Source organism: Euprymna scolopes, chromosome 6 (assembly GCF_053919585.1).
Source record: "Euprymna scolopes isolate OS-2025 chromosome 6, ASM5391958v1, whole genome shotgun sequence".
Lineage (NCBI taxonomy): Eukaryota > Metazoa > Mollusca > Cephalopoda > Sepiida > Sepiolidae > Euprymna > Euprymna scolopes.
In genome coordinates, this window is record NC_136487.1 from 81,831,526 (window position 1) to 81,850,899 (window position 19,374).

Consider the following 19,374-nt stretch of genomic DNA (forward strand, 5'->3'; position numbering starts at 1 on the left):
AGTTCATGATTTTTGTTTTCTTTTCTTTTCTAGTAAGCTGCGCCATTCGGACACACAAACAAGCTGCCACGAAAATTAACTTGTGGTTGTGAAGCAAACCTAGTCATGGAGCTATTTTCATTGTTTTGTCAATTGGAACTCATAACTTTCTTAGCAAAATGATCTGAAATCTGTGTTAATAGATATAATAGAAAAGTAATATACGTTTGGAAATGATTTTGCGTGCATTGGGAAAATAGCTGAATACAACTGATTGAAATATTGATTGACGTGACAACAGAATCTGGAAGAATACTGAGCATTTGAGGCGAGGGAGATAGTGACGTGCAAGAATGTAATGACGGGAAAGTCGGTTAGTAGGAATTTCAAACAAATTTATTTAGCAGTGCAGAATTTAATAAACCATCATATAAAATCGTTTGAAAAGTAATAAAACCTGTTCATTATATATTTACGGCTTGGGGTGAGTGCTAGTCTAGCCACACTGAACAGCTGTGATACAACAGAACAGTCTTCGAATTCCTATAAAAGCCATGCCCCATTCTATTGAGTGATGGGTTAGCAATGGTTGTACAAAATAACAGCGCAAAAATGGTTGGATCATTCTACTTCTCCAGAAAGTCTCAACCTCGATGTCATCTTCTGCCTGTATAAGAGGCAAATACATCCTAAGATGGAGTACTGTTGCTACACGTGGGGAGCGTCTGCTCAGAGCACCGTTTCCTACCTTGACAGGGTACAAGACCTCATGTACAAAACACTGTTTTTAACATCATTTTTTATACACCTGCATCTAAGCATTCCTACATGAATCCATAAGCACTATTTCTTATTTAATGAGAGCTTATTAAATTCTGCACAGTTCGGACGTCTTTTTTTCACTCAATTTGATTACGACATTCACTGTTTTAACAGGAACAAGCCACCGTATTGTTATCTTTTACTATCGACATTTTCGAAATTGGAAGCATTTGATGAATAAACGAATGGACGAATTAAAGGCAAGAAGCTAGATGGGGTTGAAAGGCAGCAGTACAGTACGCGCACACTTACCTATGGTTGGCAATACGACATTGTCTGCAAATAAAATAATATTCAAGGAAATAAAAGAAGATATAATTAAAGAAAGAAAAATATTGATTGACCGCTGCAAAAAAATGAAAAGTAGTAAAGACACTTCCAATGTTTCTTTAAATGCATCAAAGTTTGAAAAATGACAGTAGCTTAAAGCCAAGTCACAATGCAGATTTTTATATGAATAAACATATCTATCTATCTATCTATCTATCTATCTATCTATCTATCTATATATATATATATATATATATATATATATATATATATATATATATAAAAGTGAACGTGTGTGTGTGTGTGCGTGTGTCTGTGTACATTTCCCTACGCAATAACTCTGTCAATTTTAAGTCTACAGACTCGAAATTTGATATACAGGGTACTGAGGTTTGGGAAAATCGATGTGATCGGTTTTCGGCCAGAAATTTGGCGATCAAAGGGTCAAAGTTCAACGTTTCAACATGTGCAGGAAAAGAAAATCTTGAAGTATCCATACAAATTGAAAGTTGAAGCATGCATGCCCTCCCGTGAGTACACAGTGAACGAGGCATAAAAAATGACTAAGTTCAGCATTTGCCCCCCCTCCCATTAAGTCCCAGGAGTCCCCAGGGGATGTCAAATCCTAGTGAAAATGAACAAACGGTGCAGTTTTAGGCCTTAACATATGTAAATTTGAGTTCTGCACCATACAAAAAAAGAAATGACTAAGTCCATCCTATTCCCCCGCCCCATTTAGCCCCCAAAGTCCCCAAGGCCTTAACATATTTATATTTGAGTTTAGCACCATGCAAAACTGCTAAATAGACAGACACATAAAATTTTGGACAAATATAGTAAAATACTCCCAAAAATGGAGTGTTTTTATTAGCCCTAAAAAAGAGCCCCCGCGGCACACCCACGAGTTATCGCGAAGTATAGACAAACAAAATTATATAGAAATCAATTAGTTACAACTTTTCACAAAGTTTTATAAAAATCCAAGGCATCAATTTTTTTTTTTTAAGCACAAAAGTGTCAATTTTAGCCTTTTTAACTCGAAAGCTACCCTAGGAGGGAGGAGGCAACCGAAGTTTTCCCGGAAAACCCGTTCTGTTACTTTTTTGTTACTCATATCATCTTTAATGTTTGTGCAAAATTTCAAAAAATTCCACGTCGTAGTTATTGAGAAAAGTACGGATGAACAGACAATGGTTAATTTACAGGTCCACCTTCCTTTTGTTCACTCCATTCATTTCAAATTCTCTCAACATCTTTCCTCATTAAACTGACAATGCATCCATTTCAGCTGGATTGCAAGTCTCGATGAAGACTCGACAACTTCCGCCCCTTCCACCGTATAAAATAAATTCGGAAAAAAAAACCCTATTCCATAACGAAAAGCTTTTGTTTTTCTTTCGTCCTTTCTTTTCTCTATAAATGTTGATACGTTTTTTCTTTTTAAAACTTTCCAGTTTGAGACGTTTTCTTTCTTTTAACTTTACCAACTGGTACGTTATTTTATATGAATATGAATGTTAATGAGAACACTAGAGAAGTATAATTTTATCAGTCATTTTTGACGGGGGGTGTATACATGTATCATATCTATTGCAAAAGAAAGTGAAAACAATTTTAAAAAATCAGTTTCGTTGGTAAGAAAACAGGAATTCATGACGTTAGCGCCAGAGAAATATTGCAGGAATTTCGTCTATTCCAAACATGTAATGGATATTTTTAATGTTTAGATGGAATTCCATGAATTCTGACATGAAAACAATTCTTCTGTATTTTCTTTAACAAAAAAAAAGAAAGAAAGAAAATGCCTTAGAAAACAGGAAAAAAAAAAGAATTTAAAAAATTTATTTACGGCCACTAAAATTGTCAAATGATTCGATTCTTCGCTCTTTCCTGGTATTTTTCAACATGTCTTTCTTATATTTTCCTATTTTTATTAGTTTTTCCCCATCGAATTGGTATACAGTACAGAAAAATAGTAGGAAAAAACAGGAAACAAAAGAGCTAATATATATATCTTTTCTCTTTTCTTTTCTTTTATGGAAATCGCTCCAGACAACGAGTCGAATCTGATGAGCTAAAAAGAACGAGAGACGATTATCGCAAAAACAGACCAAGACTATTGATAAAAAGAAAGCGGCATCAAGAACAGAGTTCCACGAGCCGTTCTTGGGGGGACTATTAGAATAGGAAGTTGTATTACAATGGGCTTTCAAAACAGTGAATTGATGAAGATCACTAGATAAACAAGTCAAACAAGCTGGAACAAAGGAAGCAGGGGATAGATCAGACAATTCTGAAGAACACGTACTATAATAGAATTTATAGAAAACACTGAGACTAGCAATATCACGTGTGTAGGAAAGAGGATGCAGAAAAGCAATAAAAATTATATACAATGTTAGGATGTGCCCTCAATAAGTTTGCAGACTTTTGTTATAGAAACGTATGAAATACATCAGACTGCTTTGCATGAATCAAGCATCAGTTTTTGAGTGGCATAAGAGACTTGAGGAAGACACAGAGTCTGTGAGGGATGATGAGATGTGGGAGGAGTAAAGAAGTCAGAACACCAGAGTTGATTAGCCAAATAAAGAATTTCATGGATAAGGAATGTCGTGTATCTATGGAGATATTAAGTTCACATTTTGATATCAGTGTGGGAACTGTACACTCAATAATTCGCGAGGAACTGAAGATGCGAAAGATTTGCGCGAAATTTTCCCCAAGTGTGCTCAGAGAAGGTCAGAAAGAAAAAACGTTGTCATGACAGCAGGGGGATGGTCGAGCTGATCAATTCAGATGCTATAGTCCAGACTCTGTTCCCTGTGACTTTTTGTTATCCTCTAAGTTCAAAGAAAACCTTAGAGACTGTCGGTATGAGACACTTGAAGAGGTGAAAGAGGCTGTGACAAGGGCCATTGCCACGTTCACACAAGAGGATTTCCTGGGCTCTTCCAGAAGTTGTCGGAACGGTGCAACAAGTGCATTGCTTTGAAAGGGAAACAAGTTTCATGTGTGTATTATCAATAAAAGTGCCAATACAAAAGAAAGTTTGGAAACTCATTTAAGGCACCACGTATATATAAAAAGTCTGTTATAAGTAATTTTATTGATACTGAAACATTTCTTCTGTTACATGTAGCGGAAGGTATATACTCATCATTGTACTTAAGGAAAAATCCCAGTTACTCAACTGCTGCTGGAGCTGTGACTTAAGAGATTAGAAAAGTGCACCGAGCAGCATGGAGAGCACACAGAAATTTCGTAAACATTATATTCTATGCCGCAAGAAAATTAAATGAACCATTCGCAGTTTTTATATTACAGTTTCATAATAATTTCATATTAAATTTCTTCTTTTTATGCGCAAATATACGTACATACCGTAAACAACAAGTTTTTATATGAGTATATATATATATATATATATATATATATGTGTGTGTGTGTGTGTGTGTGTGTGTGTATGTGTGTGTGTATGTGTGTGTGTGTGTGTGTGTGTGTGTGTGAAAAGCTTTAGTAAATATGCCAAATCGCCAGAGGATTGGTTTCATAGGAATTCTAGTATGAAGCATTCCCTTTGACAAACATGTTAATGATATAAATTGTTTATAATAAATGTAGCGTTTTATACATCGTCATTATTAACCAATTTTGTTGTGTTTTTAACTGCTGTTTATACACACACGCGCGCGCGCGCACACACACACACACACACACGCAAACATATGTATGTATGTATGTATCCCTGAAGGATTAAAAACAAGATCTTCCAAAGGGCGATTGAACCCTTTTTCGGGGTCAACGGCAAACTAGCACCGTGTGCGTGTGTATGTGTATGTATGTGTGTGTTGGGGATGGAGAGGGCTCCCATAAACCGTGGTGAAGGCAACCTTTCTAGGAGAAGGACATTTCTGATTAAAAGAAAACATAAAACGGGAGACCAGTACCCGCATTAAGCTGGTCTGCAGTTTAACTTGTTGCTGGCTATCTTGCTCTTGCTTGTTGCTGGATCTCAACATTTTGAACCGAGAGAGGGACTTAGCTGTCGTACAAAGCTAAGACTCTGTAACATAATCTGTGTATAGATACTCCCTCAGGCATTTGTCTATAAAAATGGTCCTGTGGCGATAGAAACGTTGTGACGCATGGAGGCTTAAAATGCTGGAAGCATGTAATAATTGATCTCAATGACCATCTTCAGTGTCATGCCTGCTTGAAAAAAAAAGTCATTTTTGGGCTCATGGACTTTAAGTGTCTGAGGGAGTGGCACTCGTCTGACAAGACGTTGCAATCATCATGTATGTGTCTAATGAGTTTTGTATCTCAGTGTAATGTAATATATGTATATGTATGTATGTGTGTGTACTACGACGCTTATAGCTATGTTTGAGGTGTTAAATTAATTTTAATTCTAGAAAATGTTTAAAATATTTGCGGTTCAAATTCACTGAAAGTCTGATATATTTGAGCTTTCAAATGGAAGATTTCCCCCCATATTATGCTTCCTAAACACCCTTTAAGATACCACAAAGAAACTAAAATACTAGGAATATACATTAAATGATGTATAATACTTATTTTTAAATTTAAAAAATTCGAAGATACTCAAATTCTTAGAAAAAGTTTTTCACCATCTTTTGTCCTCTTTGCATGAAACTAAAAGAAACTAAATATGGCCCACATTACTTACACTTACCCACGGAATCCGTGTTCCAAAATGCATAATGCTTGGTTAATTAGCTAATTAGAAGTATGCAGGATCAGTTTATTTGTACCAAATATTGTTGGATTGCAGAAAGGTGTGTGGATTTTTTTAAAGGGTTTCGTTGGTGGTATTTTTTGTCAACCCGTAAATGAGCAAATACGTTGCCAGTTAATATCGGAATGCCTGCTCAGTCGGAAGGTCATCAGAAGCGAAAAGTATTAATCGAGTTTCTTATTGCCGAAGGAGACACTCCTGTAAATATTCACAATACGATCCAAGAAATTATGTTTCCAGCTATAACAATTCGCACTACAATATAGCGTGGTAATTAACTCGCCGTCTGAATTAAAATTCAACAGACCGGAAAGAATTGAGAAATTCAAGCTTAGCAGACGTGCCTTGTCGTGGCCACCGATCGACTTCCGTCAAAGGTGTCAAAATGGAAAAAGAAAGCATTCACTTTAATCAGAGCTGAAAGTGACACAAGCGAGATCGGAGATGCGCCGCTGTACAACTCCTACCGATCCAAGTTATGAGAACAGGACCATTGCCAGCACTCTCAAAATGCAAATCCGGACGGTCCAACGCTTGAGGGCACAGCTCAACGCATCGGACGACCCTTTGGAGGTGGTGGAGCAGAAACCCAAGGCCGAGAACACGACCAGGAAAATCCGGACCAAAGAGTTCATTGAAAAGGTCCAGGAAATTATTGATGAAACTCCCCAGCGGACTATTCGGCAGATTGCCAGAGATTTAAGCGTCTCACACACAACTGTGAATGCATGTGTTAAGGAGGACTTGAAGTGTAGGTCCTACAGGTCCTAGACAAGTCAGTTCTTGAATGAGAAGAAAAAGAACTCCAGACTAATAAAATCCGTTAGGTTGCTCAATAAAGTGAATCATCCCAAGAAGCCAAATATGCTCTGGCTCTTTTCAGACGAAAAGAACTTCTGCCAGGACCAGGTACACAATAGCCAGATGATATTTGATGAATTAGTATCGGAGTTTGGAATTAGCCGTCGTTGTATTCCTGACATTATTGAGTCACTTTAATAGGCAAGAGTGTGCATTCGCTGGATAGAAAGAAAAAAAAAACAAAAAAACAAACAAAAAAAAAAACTGGCAGATGAGCACGATTGAAAACAACTCCTGTCGCATCCCTCATACTCACCTAACGTTGCATCGTCAGACTTCTATCCTTTTGAATCAATGAAAAAAGCAAACAGTAATTAATGAGCAGTTTTCATAATAAACAAATACGTAATAATTGACTCCTAGAAAACAGTACTTGATTTCCTCTTGCTAAGTGCTCACCCTCATAAGGTAATGGGGTAGGGTAAGTAGAGTAATTACAAGAAAGAGGCGGTGTTTTCCTTTACATAATAACAATGAGCCTTCTGGTCGCCCTCTTCTATGGTCAAATACTTTTCTTTTCTGCAAATGAGCTGTTTTCGTAGTCGTAAATAAATGTAGTACACTTGCCCAAGAGCGAGTATTGCTTTTGTTCATCATAGAGTTAACCTAAGGACAAATCAGTTATGTTGGCACGGTTACGTGGAGTGTTCCTCCTTATGGATAAACTAGTGCAGAAGCATCGATGTCTGAGATCACAAGAAAGTTGGTCGATATAAGGAAACAAGTGGAAGCATGACCTAACAAGATCATGCAGAGTGGAATTTGTAGAGAGTTGACTCACTCAACTGCACAAAAGAAAAGAAACCTAAAATAAATAAATACAAGAAGAAGAAGAAGAAGAAGAAGGGGGAAAAGGAGGAGGATGAGGAGGAGGATTGGTTTGGTTGTTTTGTTTTACGGCATATCAATCCTTTTCGGATTATTTTGGGAGATAAGTTTTTATATTTCAATTTCTTTATATCTTCAAATATTTATTAACAATGTTTGGTCTGGTTGTTTTGTTTTACGGCATATCAACAGTTTTCGGGTTATTTAATGCCAAAATCCAGTAATTTTGTAAAACGTTTTTATGCCTCAAGTTCTTGGTGTTCGGTGTGGTTGTTTTGTAGAAGAAAATTGTTTTGTATTTCATTTTACAGAACATGATGGAGCTTTGCAAATGGGGGGGGGACAATAACCTCATGTTTGGTGCATTTTAGGTCCGGAAGCTGGTATTTTCAGGCAGTCTGATCTGGTAGCACAAAATGAAGGAAGAATTTAATTTAATTAGGTGATGGTGAAAAAGTGAAAACATCTTTAAAGGAATGCTATTCGCCCGCCATTCTACAAGAGCTCGATGTGACACAAACTCGGTTCAATGTGGAGAGCCAGAAATGAAGGTCCCTTGGCCGTTCGAAATTGGCACAAATGAGCTACAGTGATGCCATCAGACTTATCGGCGTTCCCTCACAAATAAGGAGTTTCCACATAAGTGAACATGCATCGGACGGCAAACTTTTCAGTGCACCTTTAATTAGATGAAAGAGATCGTAATCTGATGGTGCTAAGATAAGTGAGTGGAGAGGATGCAGTAAATCTGTACCGTTGCCTTTAATGCATGCTAAGAGGATAGAACCTTTCAACTAATGGACAAAATTAAATTCACCGAATTTTCGAAGTTTGACAGAGATATTGTATATAAACAGTGCAGTGTGTGTATATTTATGAGTATATAAACGACAACTGACCGCAAACGTATCCACGTTATACATATATATATATATATATATATATATATATATATATATATATATACCTTTAAACGTCTGCACATTTTTTTTTACATAGGAGTCACCACTTATCAAGGTCCTAAGGCAACTCGAGGATAAAGGTTAATGAGTGTACAGTAGTCACTGGGACAACAGCATAGTAATAGTTAGTGATGGACATGGGGTAGAAATGGATTATTTTGGGAGGGATGACTCAACAAAACTTGTTACATTGGACTTGAAGACAAGCCTATTGCAGTTAGCTTGAAAGCAGGCCAGCGTTCCACAGGTTGGCAGTTGTAGGAAAGAAGCTTTGTTCATGGAATTTGTGTTTAGATTTAGGCATAGATAAAAAGTGGGAGAAATTGTTGATAGTGGTTCTAGTTAGATGAGTGTCTTTTGTGAAAGTTGGCAAGGGGGAGAGGCCATAGATTGAAGCTCAAAGGAGTAGTTACGATGAAAATAACAATAGAGAATAGGCTCGCAACATCTCTTCTGTGGGAAAGGGGCTGCAGGGAAGAAAAAGGGCGTCACCTACTAGGTTTCAAATCCGGTTTTTAAATTGTCAGGATAGGATGTTCCGAGAAGCTCTTACCCAGATATAGCAGCAGTACTCCATTTTAGGATGTATGTGGCTCTTATACATGTAGAGAATTTTATTGGGAGTTAGATACCTTCTGGAGCGGTAAAATGACGTAACCATTTACCTTAGCAACAGATTTGATGTAAGTCTTCCATTTGATGTCTTAGTGACAATGTGCCTTGTTTGGGATGAATTAAAGTAAAAGAAGAAGAGGGACATGGAGAGAAAGAAAGACAGAAAAAAGAAAGATAGATAGATAGATAGACAGATAGATAGATAGATAGATAAATAGATAGATAGAGAGAGAGAGAGAGAGAGAGAGAGAGGCAGAGAGAGAGAGAGAGAGAGAGAGAGAGAGAGAGAGAGAGAGAGAGAGAGAGAGAGAGAGAGAGAGAGAGAGATATTAAAACTACAATACGAACGGGAAAACCCCAGATATAGCAGCAGTACTCCATTTTAGGATGTATGTGGTTCTTATACATGTAGAGAATTTTATTGGGAGTTAGATACCTTCTGGAGCGGTAAAATGACGTAACCATAACCAGAGAGAGAGAGAGAGAGAGAGAGAGAGAGAGAGAGAGAGAGAGAGAGAGAGAGAGAGAGAGAGAGAGAGAGAGAGAGATTAAAACTACAATACGAACGGGGAAAACACTCTTTAGCCAAGTGTAAAAAATAATGTAGACTGTACTTGGAAAAGGGAATATCCGAAAGACCATTATCCGCGATAAGTACGGCATAGCTAAGAAATCACTGCGGGATTTTTAACTTTAATAAAAAAGATTCAGTTCCTGATATTCAACTTCATCCGTAATATAACTTCGAGCAAGATTTTCAGTTCTCCAAATGTATTAATTCACTAAATTGTTAGGCGAACGTACAGAAAAGTTAATAAATCCCACCAACCTCCCTATTTATAAGAATGACTTTCTAAATGATAACATTATAATTTTAGCACGGCTAGTAAACTGCAGAAGATTATTTAGAAAGCTATTCTTAATATGGGGGAGATCGGAGGTTTTGTTAACTAATCTGTACTTTCACTTAACAATTTAATAAATAAATAAATAATTGTACAGAATTCGGCAAGCCACATGAGTAAACAACGCAGAACAAGAAGCCAGATCGATTCGTTTGTTGATATTTCCCCTATTTCTTTCTAGAATCAGGTACCCACAAAAGGGACCGCATGCCTATAGAAAAAGTAATGCTATGAGATTCGAACTTGGTATTACAGGTCATCGGTCAGCCTCGGTGTCCACTTCACCAGCGAGGTGACCAAGTGGTCTACAGCACGTACTGGGCGTGTCAAGTTCGAATCCAGTGAACTCAACAGAAACGCTTTCACTTAGGAATGCTGGTCCTTCCCATAACTACTTGATTTCTTTATAGAATGAATCCGAACTAGAAAGATATCTGGGAAAGGAATGCCAACCACCGCCACCACCACCACCACCACCACCACCACCACCACCACCACCACCACCACCACCACCACCAACAACAACAACAACAACAACAACAACAACAACCACTTCAACGATGTCACCTCATAGAAAATGAACATATATTCATTGTATTGCTACTTTTAACCAAAATCAATGCATAACCATAAAAAGAAAAAAGCTTTCTAATAATAAATTATTCATTATGTTTACGTTTTATGAATAAGTATTTATCAATAACAAATATTTATTGTATAGTATTTTCTTTATTATTTGAGAACAGTCACATAATACACATATTAACATAGGATCGCCTATGCCCATATAGACCATATAACAACTGCCCACTACAGTACTGGGTTAAGACGATCCCGGTGGTAGCCATGTTGATCAACCCCGCTCTAATGATTTGAGACAACGAGAAATCCGATTGGCCAACAAATTCTCACACTGGTGAATAGAACAAATGGTTGATTAATAGGTACGGGCATAATGAATGCCGATGCTCAAAATGCATAAACAAATGGTCGATTAAGCTGTAACATTTCAGTGAACAACGCGCATTCGATTCGCTGACGTTGGGCGCGTATGAAAACGACTGTCACATACAAGGTGGGACATGAAGAGATCTACCACATTCTGAATTCAAATGAAATAAAACAGAGAGAACTCAGAAGAATACGAAAAAAAAAAGAAAAAGAAAAAAAAAGAAAAAGAGAAGAAAAAGAAAAAAAGGAAAAAAAGGAAAAAAAAAAAGAAAAGGAAAAGAAAAGATCTATATCGGGTCGGTGTAAAAACTTTTGCCGCTTGCAAGAGGAAGATTTTAAACCACTGTAATTTATTCCATTTATCCTCTACAGTGACGATTACCGAAAAAGGATGAAACATATATGTACGTGGATAATAATTAAAAAAAAGAATATGCATTATAATGTTATGCAATAGGCCCCTTACGGATGGTCGCTTTAAAAGAATTAAAATGAGCTGCAAAATTAATGCGTAAATGTGCGTTCTGTTCATTGATGATATCGAACACTATGTGACAGCTTACTATATGTATGCTTGATAAGTTATAAATAAACTTTAATTCTCCTCTTTACGTATAGCTGTAAGGTTGACCGCATAGATAAAAAGGGACAGAAAACGTACGACTATTATCATCTACACTGACGATTCCAAAAATAGATGGAACATATCTATCTATCTATCTATCTATATATATATATATATATATATATATATATATATATATATATATATATATATATATATATATATATATATATATATAGGTGGATAATAATTAAAAAGCATTATTTATTTACGATTATATATATGTATGAAATCAGAAGCTTAGGTCACACGATGATGATCATTATTTGGCCGAAACAGTAGCTTTGTTATTGTCGTGACCATGTATTTTGTTTACTTAAAATTAAATAAAAGCATATCCTGCTCTTTTTATTGAGCACTATTAATAACTTCGTTAAATTAATTTTTTTTTGCTTTTGAATACTTTTACCTTTTTGAATATATATATATATATATATATATATATATATATATATATATATATATATATATATATATATATATATACTGCGATATTAGAGATATCTATTATCGGACTATCTACATAAGAACTTTTTTATTCATCCATATGTAATCACTGCCCCAAACAGTTATATATATATATATATAATGAAATTGTCTGTCTGTGTGAGTATGTGTGTGTCTCTGAGTGTACATTTCCCTACCAAACTACTCTGTCAATTTTCAGTCTACAGACTCAAGATTTAACTTAAGGAGGTATTGAGATTTGGGAAAATCTTTTTAATTGGTTTTCAGCCAGAGATTTGGCTGTCAAGGGATGCAACGATTTGACCTTTAAAGACTCTACCGAACTCCTCCGCCAATTTTTCGTCTAAAAACTTGAAATTTTAGATGTAGGTTACTTAGACATGGATCAACCTTTTTAATTCGATTTGGTCCCAAAACAATAAATGTTAAGGGGTCAAAATTGAAGTCAAAGTTAAAAAAATTTGACCTCTGTGGTCTCTACCAAATTATTCAGCCAATTTTTGTTCTAAACATTTGAACTTTTACATAAAGTGTATTCAGACATAGGGCAAGCTTTTTAATCGGTTTGGGCCGAAAATTACGCCACCAATGGTCAAAGTTCAAAAGATTTGACCTTTACGGTCTCTAGCAAACTATTCAGCCAATTTTGGGTCTGAACATTTGAAATTTTACATAAAGGGTATTCAGACATGCAGCAAGATTTTAAAGCAGTTGTTGGGCGAAAATTTCGCTGCCAAGGTGGTCAAAATTTACAGAATTGACCATTGCAGACTCTACCAATCTCCTCCGCCAAATTTTTGTCTAAACACTTGAAATTTTAGATGTCGGTTATCTGGGCATGAGTCAACCTTTTTTAATTTATATATACATATGCAGGTAAAGTTATGAACAGAAAATAGGGCCTGAGCAAAGTCTAGCTTAACTGCTAGTATATATATATATATATATATATATATATATATATATATATATATATATATATATATATATATATATGAACACTAGTATTTTTGTTATTTTTAAAGAAAGGATACTTCTGTAGGAAATATCTCAAGAGAAACACTCTAAGGTTAAAAATGGCGGACCGTAAGTTTTGTTGGATAGTGGAAGTCTGAAAACATGACGTCATATCTGTGACAGAGTAATGTCATCTCTTCTCCAGCTTGATTGGATAGCAATCGGAGGCGTGAAAGTACTGTGCCCCCCAACCCCCGGTGCAAGTGGGGATGGCGAGTAACGAGGTGATTCTGATATCCATATCTCTCTGTCATTCCCTTGGTTGAATATATTCATTTCTTATCTGTCTACAATATTCAGAAAATGTCTACCTTTTTCGCACGAATACCCCCCCAGTACAAATAAGACTTATGTTCTTCTAAGAGATGACACGCATGAAAAGGACCATGACAACGAGCGTGTATATTGATATTATTATACACGATGTCACATCACTACTAACACCAGGAAAAGATTAATTTAAATAGTTTGTAAATTACTGGATTTCAATTAATGGTCTCATTGTGTAATTAGTTAATACCTTTAATTTGCTTACATAAATATTAAGAATGCTTTTTTTCCGATTCCGATATTATTACCGATTCCGTATTAAAATCCTGATTTCGATACAATTACCGATTCCGATTCTTTATAAATCTCTAAATATTTGACTATAAAGTTGTTATTTTTCATGATTACCGTAAAAACGAATGTTAAATGTGCAGATCTGTTTTTTTTTTAGTTTTACTAATAGTTTAAAATTAATATACATATTCATTGTTTTTGTAATACTACTAGTGGGGGAATATTTTTCTTTATAGAAAATCAAATAAAAAGGCCAATTAAAAGTCTCGTTTCTGGCATCGGAAAATAGGCACAAATTTTTCCGATTCCGATACCGATTCCGATACCACAAATAGTTCCTATTTTTTCGATTCCCGATTTCGATTAATCGTCCCAACACTAATAGATATACCGGTCAAAGAAATAGGGGAAATTTTAGCTTGACCATATATATAGTATTAATAAACTCTATTTATGAAACATTGACAATTTCTTTTATACTGTAACTAGCAGGGCTCCCCGGCATTGCCCGGGGAAAAAGTGTAACATAACTTCTATCCCACTTTCTCCCCCACCCTCCACGCTCTCTTTCTTCTTCGCCCAGTCCATTCCTTTCTTTGGACACACACACACACACACACACACACACACACACACACACACACACACACACACACACACACACAAAACTCGAGTCGATGTAAGGTAAATATCCCTGTGAAAAAAATATAGTTACTTCCCTGTATGTGATAGCATTAAGACATGTATATTTCTTGATAATATTAAATGATATAAATTGTCATATGAATCTTATTTTCGAAAGTTTAGATATTAAATTTTTCTCCGAAGGTTACGCCGATTTAAAAAGTACCAACTTTCTAGGGAGTTATTGAGTATTTTTCAAGTTTTAGCGAGACATACAAAAATATTAACAGACGTTTGTCCTTTATATTATAGATAGTAACATCGTTGTTATGTGAACCTTAATATGAGTCTAATGCAAAACAGATTGACATTTATGTATATTATTACCGTCACATGCCTTCATACTTTCATATTCCTTTTTCTCCCCTTTTTCCTTTCTTACTAATATATGGACGCGTTTTATTCTGTTGGCATTTGTTTTATAATTTCCGGTTATAATTTCAGCAAATAAACATTACATAGTTTCTTTTTTTTCTTTCTATTTTTTTGTACGGGCCCACCTGTTGCGTTAACCCCTTTTGTCACCACACTTGTCAAAACGTATGTCATTTATCACCCCCACCCCCACCACACATATTAATGTTCCTCTTTGTATTGTCCTCTCTCTTCTTTTTGTCTTCTATTTTCATTCTCGCCTTTTGATGGTTACTTGAGCTCCACCTTTTTTTTGCTCGGCCCTTTTCTCTTTATGTTTTCTACCTTTTTATCTCCTTTTTATGCTTCCCCTATACTTTTTCTCTCATGTATTTATCTTATGTTTCGTAAAAAATCAAATAACACCTTCACTTACGTCGGTGAAAATCTTTTAACAATAAAGACGAAACATTAAAGAAAAATATCACCATAAACTTAACTTGATTATATCGTAGGTATATCTGTTATATTTTCCTATCAATCTCTGTACACACACGCACACACACACACACACACACACACACACACACACACACACACACACACACACACACACACACATATTAGTGATGGGACGATTCCAATATTTTCCCGATTCCGATACAATTACTGAATGCGATACAATTAGCGATTCTGTACTAAATTCTCAATTCTGATACAATTACCGATTCCGACTCTTTATAAATCTCTAAATATTTAACTATAAAAATGTTATTTTTCCTGATTACCATAAATAAACACACATTAAATGTGTATATATGCTTTCAAACGTAAAAACACACTTGTGGTATATATATATATATATATATATATATATATATATATATATATATATATATATATATATATATATATATATATATATATATAGTGTTATAATGGAATAAATCCAGAGGAAATCCGGGTATGAGAGCTCAATGTGGTAAAAGAGCTCGACAATTATGTAATTTCCGTGTTATATTTTATATATATATATATATATATATATATATATATATATATATATATATATATATATATACTGTATTAACAAAACCAAGACTTCAAAAAAGGAATTGATAGCAGCAGAAAATGTATTTCATTTTAAGTTACAATTGTTTCCATACCAGTCGGACAATTTCAAGCATTATGGCGTTTGAAAATTTTCACATAACCAGCATTTCTTCAGACTTATTGAATAAAAAAAACACTCTTGACAATAGAACATTGTTTAAAGAAAATTCCCTTAACGGAAATGAAGCATGCGAAAACATTTACCCTGGAGGCATCCTCCGTCAAAAGCCCATTCAAATATTAATATATCACCTAATTTTCGTATCCTTATTTAAAAACAGTCATAAGAAGTTTCCACAAAAACCCGTAGCCATTTAAAATCTTTAAATAATACCATTAATTGAATTCCTAAATTAGATTTCTATATTTCTTTATTTCATATAATTAATTTTTTGAAAAGAATTTTAAAAATGCTATTTCTATATTTATAATATGGCTAGAACAACCTTGCTATAACGTTACGGTTAATTTTTAGTTTCGTATTCGCTCATTTGTGACAGCAATGTTTGCAAATATCGATTATCTTATTACTTGGATTTAAGACCAGTTTAGGGTTACAATTTTATTAAATAGGAAAATAAAGAAAAATACCTTATATTTATTAATTCTCATACAACATTCTGAGTAAAGGGTCCTATTCTATTTTTCATTATTTAATATTTTAAAATTCATTATCGTTCTAATCAAATACGATTCTATGTAGTTATGAAAAAACTAATTACGAAGGGAGATAATCCATTACGTTGTTAACTACTAGTTAAAGAATTATGTGGAAATAAAAGTCGTATTTAGTACTTATAACAGTTAAAGGGATACAACTAAGGCCGTTTGATGTTTCAGGTCTAGTAGATACTAGAAAGCGTCTATTATTTATTAATCAATTTAATTAAACAGATACAGAAAATATGGAATGTTTCAGACTCGTTTTAGGCCATCTTGCATGAATCGAGCATCAGTTTTTGATTGAAATGAGATTCAAGGAAGGCGTGAAATCTTTAAGGGATAATGAGAAATGGGGGGAGGGATAAAGACTAAATGTCAACCTGTTTTGCATTAGACACACCAACCAGAGTTGATTAGCTAAATAAAGAATTCCATGGATAAGGACCGTCGTGTGTCTATAGAGACAATTAGTACAGTTATATGTCAGTGTGGGAACTGTACACACAATTATTCGCGAGGAACTGAAGATGCGACAGATTTGCGCGAAGTTTGTCCCAAGGCTGTTCAGAGGAGAGCAGAAAGATAGACGTTGTCAGGACTAAGGTGGGCATCAAGACAATACCTTACCCTCCTTATAGTCCAGACCTTGCTCCCCGTGACTTTTGGTTCCCCAAGCTCAAGGATAACCTTAGCGATGAAAGAGCTGTAACGAGGACCATTGACACGCCCACACAAGAGGACATGCATGGGCCTTCCGGAAGTTATTGGAATGGTACAACAAGTGTATTGCAGTCGGAGAAGATTACTTCAAAGGGGACTAGGGTTCCATGTGTGTACTATCAATAAAAGTGTCCATACGAAAAAGTCTCGAAACTTATTTAAGGGACCTGTGTGTGTGTGTGTGTGCGTGTGTGTGTGTGTTTGTGTGTGTGTGTGTGACAGACAAAATTATGTTACTATCATTTACATACGCCCCAAGAATTCAACATAAACAACAAAATTGAGTACGAACGTTTCTGAGACGATAATATTGAGCATTTTCTATTTTACCAATTTTTATTCCGGATTGTTCTAACTATATTATTATCATTACTTATTCTTGTCAAGATTTATAGTTTTATCTAATCTTTCCTCAACTGTTGCTTAGTGTAAACTTTCAACTGCCATTTTTCGATAAATCTTTAAATAGATCGAAGAATGGTAACTCAAGGATAAGTGTACAGTAATGGAAATTTGATTATTTTAGAAGATGGTTCTTTTCACCCTTTTCTCCTAACCATATGCTATTTATTCAAAGGAAAAAACAAACAAACAAACAAACAAAAAACAAACATCAATGGTTTTTATTTTTTATCTGTCGTTGATAAGTTGTTTAGTAAATTTACGCTTTTTGATATGCATCCAATTTTTTCTGAAGATGTCTGATCTGTTAAACAACGGTTAGCTAGTAAAAAAAAACAATTTCAAGTTGTGTGGAAAAGGGAGACAACAGCTAGCAAGACAAATAGGTATTTTATTTTATTTTATGTCATCGGAAACGATAATAACAATTTAAAAATGAAAATTCAATAGCTGACGTAATTTTATCATTTTCTATGAACATTAGTGCGAACATTGACGGAGCATATTTTTATCCGCAATTTTTACAAAAGTTATGCACTAGTCTTAAGAGTATGAATTTCTGTTTCTTTTTGGCCAGGAACAAAGAGTAGTATCTGTTACGATGTTATTTTCTTACTCTCTATTTGTTCCTAAATCTACACAAAACGTCTATGAGCAGAGTTTCTTTCCTAGAACTGTCCGTATGTAGAATATACCCTGTGGTTGCCTCCCGGCTGACTATGTCATAGTCATTTTCAAATCTAATAAGAATCAGTTTTTTTTTAGACAGGAATAACCACTTATCAAGGCCCGGAGGCCACTTCAGGATAATGGTTAATGAGTATATGTATATACACATGACAATGTGATTATAGCGTAGTAAACATAAATAGTGGGAATTTTGTAAATTGGATTACTTAGGAGGACGGTTCATCAAGAACTTGTTTACGTTGGACTTGAAGACAGTCAGATTGTAGTCAGCTGGAAAGCAGGCAATCGGAAGAGAGTTCTACAGGCGTGCAGTTCTAAGAAAGAAGCTTTATTCATGGAATGTACATTTAGGTTTAGGCACAGATAAAGAATGTGAGAAATTATTGATAGTGGTTTTGGCTAGACGAGTGTTTTTCGTGAAGGTTTGAGCTGAGCACTTGCCATGAAAATAACGATAAAGCAGAGACAGACTCGCATCGTCTCTTCTATGGAAAAGACGTTGCAGTGAAGAGAAAAGGGCATCCCCCACTAAACTACCAAGTCTATTTTGAACTCTGTCAATGCAGGATATGCTGCTTCTAGCAGCTCCAACCCAGATGTGGCAACAATACTCCATCGTTGGCCGTACCTGGCTTTTATATAGGTAGAGAATTGCATCAGGAGTGAGATATCTACTGGAGCGGTAGAAGGACCCCACCATTTTTCCAGTGACCTTGGCAATGGATTTGATGTACGTGCTCTCTTTCAGATCAGGAGTAAAGGTCACGCCCAGAAGTTTGTCAAAACATGAAGCCTCTCCAAGTGGGGAGCCATTCATTTCAACCGATGCCAAATTGGCATCAGAACATAGATGGTGTAGAGATAGAAGCTTGGTTTTAGATGTATTAAAAGTAACCAGCCACCTCTTTCCCCATTGTATCACATGCTCAAAATCAGAGAAGAGAGAATCAGAGAACTTGGTCGTTTAAGGTCTTTTATGTGCGACCATAGATTGTAGTGTTGTCAGCATAAATGTCTACGAATGATGTAAGGATATGTTTTGGAAGATCATTAATGTAGATCAGGAAGAGAGTTGGGCCCAGGATGGACCCCTGAGGAACACCAGCATTAATACTGAGA

At 35.4% G+C, this 19,374-nt stretch overlaps 1 protein-coding gene across 2 annotated transcripts in view; it reads right to left on the reverse strand.

Annotated features, from left to right (window-relative positions):
- LOC145277721 (uncharacterized) overlaps nt 1-19,374 on the reverse strand; it is a 60,808-nt gene that overhangs the window by 14,063 nt on the left and 27,371 nt on the right. The window contains exon 2 of one of the 2 annotated variants that reach the window (XM_080129421.1): nt 1,054-1,077. The exons of the other annotated variant lie outside the window; for it this stretch is intronic. Coding sequence (XP_079985547.1) covers nt 1,054-1,077 — 24 coding nt within the window. The remainder of the gene's footprint in view (nt 1-1,053; nt 1,078-19,374) is intronic. 2 annotated transcript variants of the gene reach the window in all.